We start from the raw sequence: 12,635 nt of genomic DNA on the forward strand, positions 1-12,635 counted from the left end.
GGGGGGGGGGGCACTGCCTTTTTGTTTCTATGGAATTTCCTATATTTCAATTTGTGCCCATTGCCTCTGGGCACCACTCAGAAGAATCTGGCTCTGTCTTCTTTACTCTTCTCCATCATGTATTTATACACATTGATCAGATTCCTCGAGTCTTCTATTTTCCAGGATCTTCAGAGTTTCAGCTCTCAGCCTTTTATCATGCATCAGATACTCCACCCCTTGATCATCTTCATAGCCCTTCCCTCAACTTGCCCCAGGATGTCCACATCTTGTACTGGAGCCCAGACCTGAACCCAGCACTCTGAATGTGCCCTCACCAGTGCTCACTAGAAGGGAAAGATCCCTTTCCTTGACCTGCTGGCAACAATCTGCCTAGTGAGGCCCAGGATAGCACTGGCCTTCTCTGCCCACAAATGCGCATGTTAAACTTGCTGACCCCCAAGGCCTCCAGGTCCTTCTCAGTAAAGTGCTCTCCAGCTGGCTGGCTCCAGGCTGTACTGGTGCCTGGTTGTTCCTCCCCAGGGACATGACTTCGCCCTTCCCTTTGCTGAATTTCATGTAGTCCACCACCACCACCACCACCCATTTCTCCAGCCTTTTGAGGTCCCCCTGAATGGCAGCACAACCCTCTGGTTTACTAACCACTCTTCTCAGTTTCGTATCATCTGCAAACTTATTGACTGTGCACTCTGTTCCACAATCCAGGTCACTAACGCACATGTTGAGCAGTACTGGCCATAGTATCAAGCCTTAGGGTACAACCATTAGTGACTGGCCTACAAGTGAGCTTTCTCGCTACCCTGAAACCAGAAGTTGAGTCAGTTCTTTATCTACCTCACTACTCATTTATCTTGTCCATACTTCACTGGTTTGAATGAGGGTGTTATTGTCCACAGGGCAAGATATCTCATTATAGAAGGCCATTAGTCTGGTCAGACATGATCTCCCCCTTGTTAATCCATGATGACTACTCCCAAATATCTTTGTCTATAACACGTTTGAAGTGATTTTCAGAAGGATTTGCTCCATCACGTTCCCAGGGATCAAAGCAAAGCTACCTTGCCTACAGTTCCCCAGATCTTCACTCTTGACCTTCCTGAAGATGTAAGTCTTATTTACTTTCTTCCAGTCTCCAGATTCTTCTATCCAGAAAATTTGTTTGCAGGGTCACACAACTGAACAAGGAATCTGGCCCAGGGTGAAGTATCATCTTCCATAGTATACTTATTCTGTTATTTTCCCCACATGCAGGTGCCTTCATCTTCCCTCCACCAAAAAGATTAGAGGAACCACAGATTCAGACACAAACAAAACCAGAGAAAGGAGAAAGCTATTTTAATTGACCTAATGTCTCCTGACAAGCTTAACCCTGCCTAAATTTTAGCTTCAGGTCACCAATGATATTACTTTAGTAATAACGATGACCAGAGTAACAAGTAATATGCTGAGGCTTTCAGATAGCACTAGCATACAGTCTCCAAGATGGCTCAAAGCTGTGCATCACCTTTGTGAAGAATACACTTAAAGGAAAGAAAAAAAAAAGAGAGGGGGAAAGAGAAAAGAAAGCTTTGCCTAAGTTCCTAAAAATCAGTATAAAAAGATCAGAGCTACACAAACCATAACTTGCAAAGGTATCTTTACAATCTTAARTTCGACACTGGAGTCAAAGCTGCTGTTCTCCTATGTTCTGAGGAGTGGTATGGTAGAATGTTTTCACAAGCAGTATTAAAGAAGTGAATGAGTAAATAAAGTGATTGCCATCTAATTTTGAAAAGCAAAAACTCTTTTGAAGATGACAAAAAGCAAACACCTGCTACAAGGACAGATAAGTCAGTTAAAAGAATTTACCATTTCAGTATGTTAAAACTTCATATTGTGCTGTTTTGTGATTAAATTAAATCACTGAGACCAGAACATTAGGTCTTCCAGATTACAGTCATGAACACTCACTCTTCTTACCTAAAACTCCCAAGATTTCAGTCAATGCATCATCTAAGTGAGAAAGTAACTAATGCTAACAAGGTTGTGCAGTATCTTTGGTGGTGTCCTAGAGGCAGGAATCCTTGCATCAAGCAGCTTTCCTTCTCCTAATGTCAGCTCTGTCACATGTTATATCTGAAGCAGAAGAACAGTTTAGCACCATACTATGCAGGACTCAAGCATACAAGTATTTTTGTCATCCTAAGCAAATGCCATACTGTACATTTCTGGCCGTAATGATCATTCTGCATCTATTTTATGGTTTGATGCTTCATAATCATCTGTTCAATGCTTTAAAAATGCAGCAGAAGTACCTGCTACAAACAAGGTAAAGGGTACACCACAAAAAGAACACCAAGGTCAAAGGGCAAAATGAAYGGACTAACAACATACAGTTTATCACTTAGAACAAAACGTTGCTCTTTCATTGTCCCCCCCCTCCTCCACCTTCCCTTGCCAGTTTAACAACCCTTTAGGGTGAGCCAAACTGAAGGGTCAAACATCAAGAAAGGGTAGTTTTTTTTTTTTTTTTTTTTAAATGAATTAGACTCTTTTGTGCAGGCATCTTTACTTACAAAGAAAGAAGGATTTACCTGTATGGAGTACATAGTATTCCTTTGAACACATTCAGTATGTGAACTCATTGTAAGACATTTATATTCGGTTCTAGTATTCTTTCAGGGAATTTAAAAGGAAAATTTTTAGAAATCCAGTTACACCAAGGGGCTGCAAGTATCCCCCAGAAAGCTTTWAAATCAACATTTAAGATACCAGAACTTAGAATTTAAATATTTGCAGCCTCTCAGTCTGCAACCAGGATCCCAGCATAACATATCCTTTCATATTCCTGGTCTTCAGTTTTCTTTATCCTTGTTCCTATCCTATAAGGGACTCCATATGTACCCAGGAACTCTGAAGTTTCACATCTGGCTATAAATGAATCAAATTCCAGACAGCCAAAGACCAGAACTTCACTAAAGTGCTTGCAAGTGCCATTCTGAAATGCTATGAAACAAGCCTCACACAAATAGTAGTTTGCTTGCAATGGYATGAATCAGGTCATGGCAACAAGAGTGCCTCATATTGGTTTACTGACTGTTTTTAAATGCAAATTTTACCTAGACAAATAACTTTCTCACTTTCTTGTGATTAATAATAATGAAAATACCTTGCATGTATGAAGTTGTTAGTTATACTAGCAAGCCTTTTAAAGCACAGAGGAAGTTTCAATCACTGCAACATATATATTGAAAGAAATATATACGTTTTTACCTTTTCTATCAATATAAAGGTTATTTCTACTTAAGACTAACTTAAGATTTGGCATAGATATGAAAGTACTTTATCAATAAAAGTTTTGTAATGGGGGGAGACCTTAATATTTCAGACAAAAAAAAATTTTGCTTTCCTGTTAGCTCACAGACACACATCCAAACTTGTGGGACTTGCAGGAGAAGATCATCAGGGTCTCACTGGAGGCATATTTCACTTTTTAAGAGCATTCATTGGTAGGGAAGGATAAACCCTAATAACCTATGGAAGGTGTAGCTCTATCTGAAGGACGGTTACATATACATCCACACACTAGAGTGTGGACTAGATTTAAGCTGTGCAGACTGAATCAAAGAAGGCTCAAAACAGATCACTTGCACGATGAAGCTCAGTTTTGTTATTAAACTTGCAGTAAATGTAGTGGTAAGTATACCTACTGGACTCAGTAATTTTACTTCCCAGAACCGTGTAAACAATTCTTTACATAAGGAATAGCTGCTAGAGTTTACAAAGACACCAGGTATTCAAGGTCTCTACCTTATTCCATCATCCTGCAAAGATCTCTGTAGTTACCAGGAGCCACCCTCCCCAAAACTGTCCCTGAGAATCTGCAGCAGTGAAAGCAGATAAGCAAGCAGACTCAACAGTCACTGGCCTACAGGAGAGCTCAACTAACTGGTCATCAATAGTAAAATATGGGGGGGGGAGCAAAAACAAACAAAAACTATTCACTGTAAAGAAACCCTTCCTTATGAAGACAGCTGACTTAAGCCAGCAAAGTCAAGCTGAAAACATTTACAGCTTGTCCAGATCTGAAACTACTTTAGAGGAAAGAATGAAAATACAAAGAATATAAGAGTCTAGAATCTGTACATTTGTTTTATTTGCATAAAACCATTATCATCATCTCTGACATGACTGAGGAAAGTTTTGGGTGGAAAGCACCAAACACTGCAAACAAACTTTTTGTGGCTCATTTACTACCCAAATATAGCATTCCTGCTTGTAGACTCATCAACATCCAGAGGCTCATTTCTGATGACTCCTGTGTCACAGTGTACTAATGAAGCTTAAAAGCAACCCACCACAGAGAACGTTAGTTTCTTGCTATTTCTTTGCTTGATTTTGGCAAAGTTTTTGGCACAARAAGTTATTAACGTGACTGTAGAAAGCAGGATACTGGTTTCTACAAAGTCCGTTTTCATCTCTTGCTGTGAAATGAATGAAGCCTATGCTTTTTTCCCCCCAGAAACAATGTCACCTTTTATAGTAAATGACTGAACAAAAAGCCCTCCTCCAGCACAGAGTTCTATGCTACTTGCCAACCAGTTATCTCATCTACATATACAGAACTTCCTTCAACTACTGTAGGGCTAAATCACTGAACCTTCTTGAGAATTCACTGTAGCAGCAGGTACCTAAAGGCCACATACACCTATTCAGACATGCACTTTGTTTCTTCCTGCTGGATAATTCTATAGACACGCAACTGATGCACAACTATTCATTTTACCACGAGGAGCTGAAGCTCTTGCTCTTACATTTATAGAGGTGACCATATTGCAAAGGCTAATTTTATTCAAGTACCTTTTCACTCAGTGAAAAGTATCATAGGGATTGAGCTACCCTATCATATCTGGGCACCCAGAGGCATTCTTTTGCCCTCCAAGACTCTCTGCAGCACCTATCTACATCACAGCAAAGAAAGATATGACTGTCCAGCAGGAGCCCTGTTCGCACTATCACTGATATTCTGTAGATCTTGCCTCAAGATAAAGAAAAACRACATTAAGGATTTTGTAAGAATAAGGAGGGTGGGGAAGGAGAAGGGGAGACCTTTAAAGCACATTTCCACAGTAGCTTAAGCTGAAGTAAGTCCAAACTTTGTTCTGCCTTCCTGTTTGTTCCTAGCCACATGTTCCTGCTGTCTGCTTTTTCATGGTGCCAGTGGTCAGCAGTAAGCCAGCTGAAGGACATAAACTGAAAAAAGAAAAAAAAAAAATCACTTTTTTCCTTTAATTAAAATACAGACAGATAGGTAGACAGATGTCCATTGTCAACTGACTTAGCTCCTGACATAAAGCTACAGTCGTATTACTGTTAAAACTACTGGAAGACATTTGTGTTTCCTTAAGTTTATATTAAGGGYGTTTGGTGGGGGAGGAGAAGCCAATACTGACATCTGCAAGCCAACATTTCCATAAGCTTCTCATACTACTTTCACACACAGAACATTTATACACTGAGGACTTCCTTCATCTGACATACAGCTTGAAGCTAAACATCTGACAAATGTGCTCTCAACACCTCAGCTCCACTAACTTGATTTGCCTCTGCCAGTAATGCGTAACTCTGTAGTCTATCAACTGGCATATAAGACTGCTCACACTTCAAACAATATTATCACCTGTTGAAACATCTATAGGCCTTTCATCCAAAAATGATAAGGAAACTCAATATAGAGCTTCAATGCTGCACAGATACTACCATCTCTAACTCCTGTTTACTTACATGTCTTAGGCCAGCATTATTACCCAGAACCTGAGCATCTTCTAAAATTGCATTAAACAAACCGATCAGAACTTGTTGTATATACTCTCTTTCCTTCCAAGAAGTAATACTAGGGGTGGGAGTAGCTGCTTTGGTAGCTTTTTAAAGTAGCTGCTATGCATGTCTAAAGCATTTGCTATTAAATGTTTCCTGACCCTATCTACAATAGCGGACAGTAATGTCAGAAACACTCTACTTCCTGTGCAAATTTGCTCCAAAAAGTTCCAAACAAGGCCCTCAGGCAACATCTCCCATGTTGTTACCTCTCACCTTTTGCAGGTGACAGTTCCTTTGTGTCCAAGCAAGCAGCCACTGAGCACTTAACATCTTGGCTAGAGGTTCAGATGAACACTTACRCTTTCAGAATTCCACTCAGAAAATAGCTCTTCTGAACTAAAATATTTTCTGTTAGAAAATACTCATCAAGAGCAGAGAACRAGCACGCAGTAGCCCATGTTCTTACACAGTGGGGCTATTAATTCCTACATGAATTCCTTTTGACAAGCCAGCYTCATGCTCTGACACAAATGCCACTTCATAGTCCATGCCTGCCTGAACTAGAAGGTGAAGCCCTGTAGGGCACAGTTCAGAACAGCTCAGCCCACATGCTGCCCACTGAGGCTGCCAAAGGAGCACTGACTCTCCAACTGCAGCTGTAAACTAGTTGCAAACACAGTTTAGCCAAGACTGACAACAGGGTCAGATGCTCCACAGGTCATTTACTTGGGTCTTGTTTAATCTTTACTTACATGGCCTTCATTCACAAGCTGATCTTACTCAAGAAGTCAGCAGATTTTGGTAACCATGACAGAAATTAATACAGTAAATCAAAGAAAGCAGCATACTATCACTGTAGTCAGATGTTTCATCACTTCAGATGACTTAATGCTTGATGAAACTGGTGAGTAAGTGACARTGTCCATAAACACCATTTCCCTCACAATATCTGAACATATTCAGTGTGCTTCCACAGCTAACTGTAGTGAATCCTGACTAAAGCAGCTGACGACATCTGCCTCAGAAGAAATACAAAGACCTAGCATCTCTAATGTGTTAGGAAGCCAACAAAAATATTCAACAGAAAACATTCATTATGAAAGGATATTATATTAATATAACTCTATATTGAGTCAAGTGCTGATGAAGTATTTTCTGCTAAATTCTCATTCGTAACCTTAGAGTTAAACTAATGCTGAATGTTTGCTGGCAGTTTTTCTCCCTCATACAATTTGTGAAAGACCTGTACAAAATCCTGCAAGAGGTATCTCYTGCATTCTCAACACCAGCTCTCTCTCCCAGCTTTTCTCTGATGTCGCTGAGATGACAGAGAGCAAAAAACAATACAACACTTCTCCTTATCAATTAGTGCTCTTACACACTCCTGTTTCAGTGKGTTTTCTCCTTCAGAAACTGGCATTTTTTAAAAATCATCTTTCAAGTAGGAAAACACAACTGTAAGGCTCTAAAGTAATGGAGAACAAAATAATATCTTGCCATYTCTTCCTCCCTCCGAAAGCTAAGATCAACACAACCAAGAAGTAGTACATAAAATTGTGTCCTGTTCTATGAAACAGCTTAAAACCYCCCAAAACAAAGGCAAAGCAGAAATATTAAATTCACTGTATGCAGTCCAAACATTTTAAACAACTTCATAGCCTAAATAAATGCTTCAATCATGAAAAAAAAACATTCAATAGGCAAGCTTAGCACACATKGTAATCAAGATTCTTTCAGAACATACCATATACTCTACTGTCTGATATTCTTAAAAGTGCAAAAACTAACCAAATGTATAGCTATCACGCAGCATTATGCAAACCATTATATAACAAAACAAAAAAGTGGTTTATAAAACAATTTATATCTCAATATATGCATATTTTAAGCATATATTTTTATGTTTAGAAATAAYTTAAAAAACAAAGATCTAGGAAGATTTCATGCCATCTTCCTACATCAAAATGGATGCAAACAGGAAATTTTAAGTCTTTTTCATAAAATTGTAAGGAAGTTCACAGGTCACACACACATTAAAAAAAAAACACCCTTTCTGTAAATCAAGTCCATCTGCAACAGCTGCAGATACTCAGCAAAAAGCTGTATTAGAAATATTCTTTGTATACTTTGGTTAATTTTCACATGTCAAATACCCACTCTTCCTAATACCACTTAAGACAGACTGATAAAAGAAGAATTTGTGTAAAAAAAAAAAAAAAAAAAAAAAAAAAAAAGACTAATAGTCTCTTCACATATTGTCTACATCCAATATTATTTCTCATATGGAAAGTACTGGAACCTTTTTCAATCTACATGTATCCCTGTATGGCAAACTTAAGCCTACTGATGACAGGCTTGATTGTCTCATTAATTTTTTTTTTCACAGGCTACTTCACAATTGAGCAATGGACCTTGCAGACAGGAACAAAGATGCACAGAGGCATCTAAAAAGAAGGCTCAGCCCACAAGAGGTCATACCCTCTCCTTTCTATCTTCCTAGAGTGCATCTGAAAATATTCACTTGAAGACACATGCACACAAACATCTATTTATCCAATGATGCCTCCCCTGCAATATAGACTTGGAATTCCCACTGGAAGCTAATTATACAATAGRTTTCACAACAATTTCTTTCTTTTAAGTAGCTGCATCAGTTCAGATGGTCTTTGCTTTCCCCCACCTGCTCATTCTTGTCTGTGCCCCATCCTTGAATTTTTCTGGCTCACGTTTGTGCAGTTGCACTGTGACCTGTATCACTTTCCCCAGCAATAACCCCAAACAGCTTTAACTATCTTAGAGCTTCCTAAGTTTTCAGCAAGTGAATTTTGACCTTTTCAAAGCARTTTTCTGAAGCAAATGAACAACACTCAAATCAAATCCCCAAAGCATCAACTTCCCCTCTCATTAAAGAATCTTGAGGAACACTGGAGTTTGACATACTTATGCATAGATGGAAGTACTCTCAYGTATGAGCAGATTTACATCATGTAGGAATCCAGATTCAACTCTGTWAAGGTATACATGGCATTGAGCTTTTATATACTTTTGTAATAAAGACCTTAAACTAACTAGAGTCCCAAATTTCACACTTCTGATACATTAAGGTATTAACAAGAATGACATCAGCTCAAAAATCAAAGGCACGACTAAAGCTTTCTCTGCCCCTATTAAGGRAGGGACCTCTGTGTTCGTTATTTTACGAACATAGATTTTTGTTAAGGTACTCTTCCTTTATTTTAGGGTATGGAATACTCATGTGGTCTGTCTGCTGCAATTGTCTACCTATCAGTTGAGAGGGCCAGGGATAAGAAAGATTATTTCTGCTCAAGGGATCAAGCCACCACAGTCCCTGCTTTAATCAGCTCTTCTGATGACACCATCACAGAAAGTCAGTTGTGCTATCCAGCTAGAACAGAATTTTTTCTAATAATGAATTATTTTTGAARATCATGGAATAGGTATAATTACAGAAGATGTAATCATGAATGCAGAGAAAATAGGCCTTTTTGATAGAACTAGTAGATTCTGTTGTACAACATTAGAGGCAGACAGTTTTCAAGGTTTTCCAAGAGATTTTCAGCAGTACATAGTTTCATTTTTCCCATGCAKCTCTAGTCCCAAGACAGCCTTGGGTTTCCCTCACCTCCTCCACCCCCCACCCCCCCCATAATCTGAATATTAGCAGGAAACAAGAACAGTCTTCCCTGATGTATGTCTCTAAACCCATACTTTCGTTGACATTGCTGGCATCACTCAATATCACCTACAAATATCCTCAGCCTTCCAAAAGCAACAAAGGTAAACAAAGTCATGCCTGTTATTCTACTTACCTGTTCTCAAGATTCTTGTTGAGTACTTCGCCCCTCACAACACAGGGGAGAAAGGTGATAGGCCACCATTATCCAGTTCTGGAAAGAACTAGACTCCCTAAAAAGGATGGAGCTAGCAGTGAAGCCACTGAATTGTGTCAGTGCTATTTACATGGCACATACCATACAATGAAACCACGGAATCATGCATCAGAATCAACACCATTCTGCAAAGTGACCAGAGGCTAGCTAATAGCAGCACCAATATTAACAGGAGATAAAATCCTGCCTTCCTAACAGAATTGTGCATATCTTCTATATCCTTTCACCAAAATCCAGCTAGAGTCTCCCTCCTTCATTCCCTYAGAACCTCAGATGACTTTGAGATTTAAGATAAGTTGTACACAACAAAGCATACAAAGGGCCAAGAAGATCTCAGCAAAAAAAAGCTAACATTTCAGAAACACTATCCCATCCGTTACAGCGGTGCTTATTCCTAACACTAGACAATAGTTAAACCAGTCTTCCCTCACCTTTCAGGGATGTGAGAACGTAGGATACTGTGTTAAGCATGAACAATATATTCAAATGATTTCACTGACCCAATATATCTTGTATACRGACAAGACCTTAAGAAATAGAAGTACTTGACCATGTACTGTTATTACAAGATGCAATGCAATCAGATGAAGTAAGCTATTGAAAAAAAAATTGCTTTCATAGGCTAAGGTCTTGTCTTTCTACAAGCAGGAGAAATATTTCTTTAGGTATTAATGTAACATATTTGTCAAAAACATAAGATAAAGTTAACATTCTGAGGTAAAATAAGGGATATGCACTCGCAAAGAAGTTACCAGATTCTCCATTCTCTGAAATACAAATACAAAGATGCAATAGGTTCAGCTAAAGCACAGCAATAATACATTAGCCTCACAAGATCAGAAGGTCAAAATACACAAATCTCATTTTACCAGTATTCTAGGGTATTCCAGACCACTCAGAAGTTTCATTGTCCATGTAAGTTAAAAGAGAGCCAAACTAATTCATGATTCAGTATTAATAGCTAAACCCTTTARAACATACATTACAGATTTATATTTTCAAAACTTTATAGATAACACTTCATGCTTCAGGTAATTAGCATCAGAAGAGATGAGAAACTCCACATGTAAAATAGAAGCTAACTTCTGAACTACCACGGGTGGAAAACAGTTTTTGACCTCTCACTAGGGGCCCTCTATTGTGCTGAAACAAACAAAAGGGATGGGAAGGGGAGGGGGTAAGAGAAGAAAAAAAAGCTTCGGTCTTTGGCGGCAGCAACACCTCTGCATTTGGTCACATTGCCCACCTACCCCCCCCCCCCCACATACATACACCCTATTTGCATCAACCTTAACTGGAGAAAGCCGCAAACATCATCAAGTAAAAGGAAAAGCAATCGCAGAGGTACTTGAAAACAGACAACACTTAAGGATGTCACCATATTCTCCATTTAATTAATTAAGAGGTAGTTTTTAACATCACAGATCAGTTGATAAACCTTAAGCTATTTTCAATACAGCGAGCTCTCCTCCTCTCCCTGGCATTTCTGACTCTTCTGACCTAACCCTGCAACTAGACAGTTCAGGGAACTGAACAGGCAAAGAGGTTTTTGGGCAAAGGGGGCATTCCCCTAAAGTTTCTTTTAGTCTGGTTTAGCTTCCGCAATCAGCTTACGCTGGATCAGACAAGTACTAGGTGCAAGGAAGATGGCAGGACTACTCTTTTTGGCATTAGTTCACCATTACATTGGCAGAATTGCAGTATAAAACCTAACTGCAAAATGGAAACTGGAAGCCATTCAATATAAAACATATCCTAAACCAGACCGCTTTTAAGACAACTCCATACTTTCCCTTCCTGTTCTCAGCAGCGGCTCAGTGGGGGCATAAACAGCAATGCCACCAAAGGGACAGTGTGCAGAAGAGCCGGGGGGTCAGGAGCCCCTTCCCCATGCACATAACCAACAGGCTTTCGTTACAGATGTGCAGAGCTGCATCTCCCACACCTCCCCCAGCCCCCCCTCCCCCTCCCGGGGGGCCGGCCCCACAGGACGGGGCAGCGCAGTGGGTAAGAGGGGCTCCCAGCACCCAGACGTGGCTAGCAAGGTTGTTGGGCAGCCACTGACTTTACCACCCAGGCTTGGGCCCCCATCGCAGCTCTCCCTCGCATTAAAACTCCTCACCCATCTTGCCTACTGAGAAACGTGGTGGCTTCCCTGATTTTCGGCTCGAACAGGCCCCCTACAGATATCGCTGGGGCAGAGCTTCATAAGAGACGAGTAACAAGACTCGGCTGCGGATTAGCTAATCACTGCCCTTACGTTTTTGCTGTGAGGTTACAGGAACACTGAGAGCGGCAAGACCTTCGTGCCTTTTATTTGCACCGCGCTCTGCAGGGCGAACCGGGCTGCTCCGGCCTACCTCGCGCCAAGGGGCAAGGAACCGCGCAGGAGCCGCGCAAACCAGCGCGCTGACTCAAAGCGGGCCTCGCCAGTGGCGGCGCGGCGCGGCCCGGCGGCAGCACTCGCCGTTCCCGGGGCCCCCAGACCAGCCGGGGAGCGGGGAAGGATCGGTGCCTGCCTGCGCCCCGCCGCCTCCCACGCGAGATAACCCGCGGCGGGAGGTTGTGGGGAGCAACTCCCCGCCCACCCTCTCCCCCTCGCCGAAATCGCACGTTTCCCCACGCCACGAAACGCCGCCGCTCCGCACGCGGGCCGCGGCGGGACCCGGGGCGGGGGCGCCTGCATGCGGCCCCGGAGACGGCGGGCGCACAGCCGGGTGCTCGGCGGTGGCGGCCTACACGGGGCCTGGTAGCAGGGCGGCTGCCTCGCTGCCCGCGGCGGGGGCGCACGGCACGGCACGGCGGGGGGGAAGGAGGCTGCCTGGGGCCTCGGTGGTTACCTGTGGCGCCGAGGGTGAAGTCAAGGGTGCTGTGTCGCGCTGCTGCTGCCATAGTGAGGTAGAGCCCTGTGCCATGCCTGGAGGA

The 12,635-nt window shown here is 41.7% G+C and overlaps 1 protein-coding gene across 1 annotated transcript in view; it reads right to left on the reverse strand.

Moving 5' to 3' along the window:
* Nucleotides 1-12,629, reverse strand: part of SMS (spermine synthase) — a 56,402-nt gene extending 43,773 nt beyond the window's left edge. The window contains exon 1 of the mRNA XM_085310870.1: nucleotides 12,551-12,629. Coding sequence (XP_085166996.1) covers nucleotides 12,551-12,602 — 52 coding nt within the window. The 5' untranslated portion in view covers nucleotides 12,603-12,629. The remainder of the gene's footprint in view (nucleotides 1-12,550) is intronic.
* Nucleotides 12,630-12,635: the final 6 nt, after the last annotated feature.

Source organism: Rhea americana, unplaced genomic scaffold (assembly GCF_003343005.1).
Source record: "Rhea americana isolate MKP2758 unplaced genomic scaffold, rheAme1 scaffold_329, whole genome shotgun sequence".
Taxonomy (NCBI): Eukaryota; Metazoa; Chordata; class Aves; order Rheiformes; family Rheidae; genus Rhea; species Rhea americana.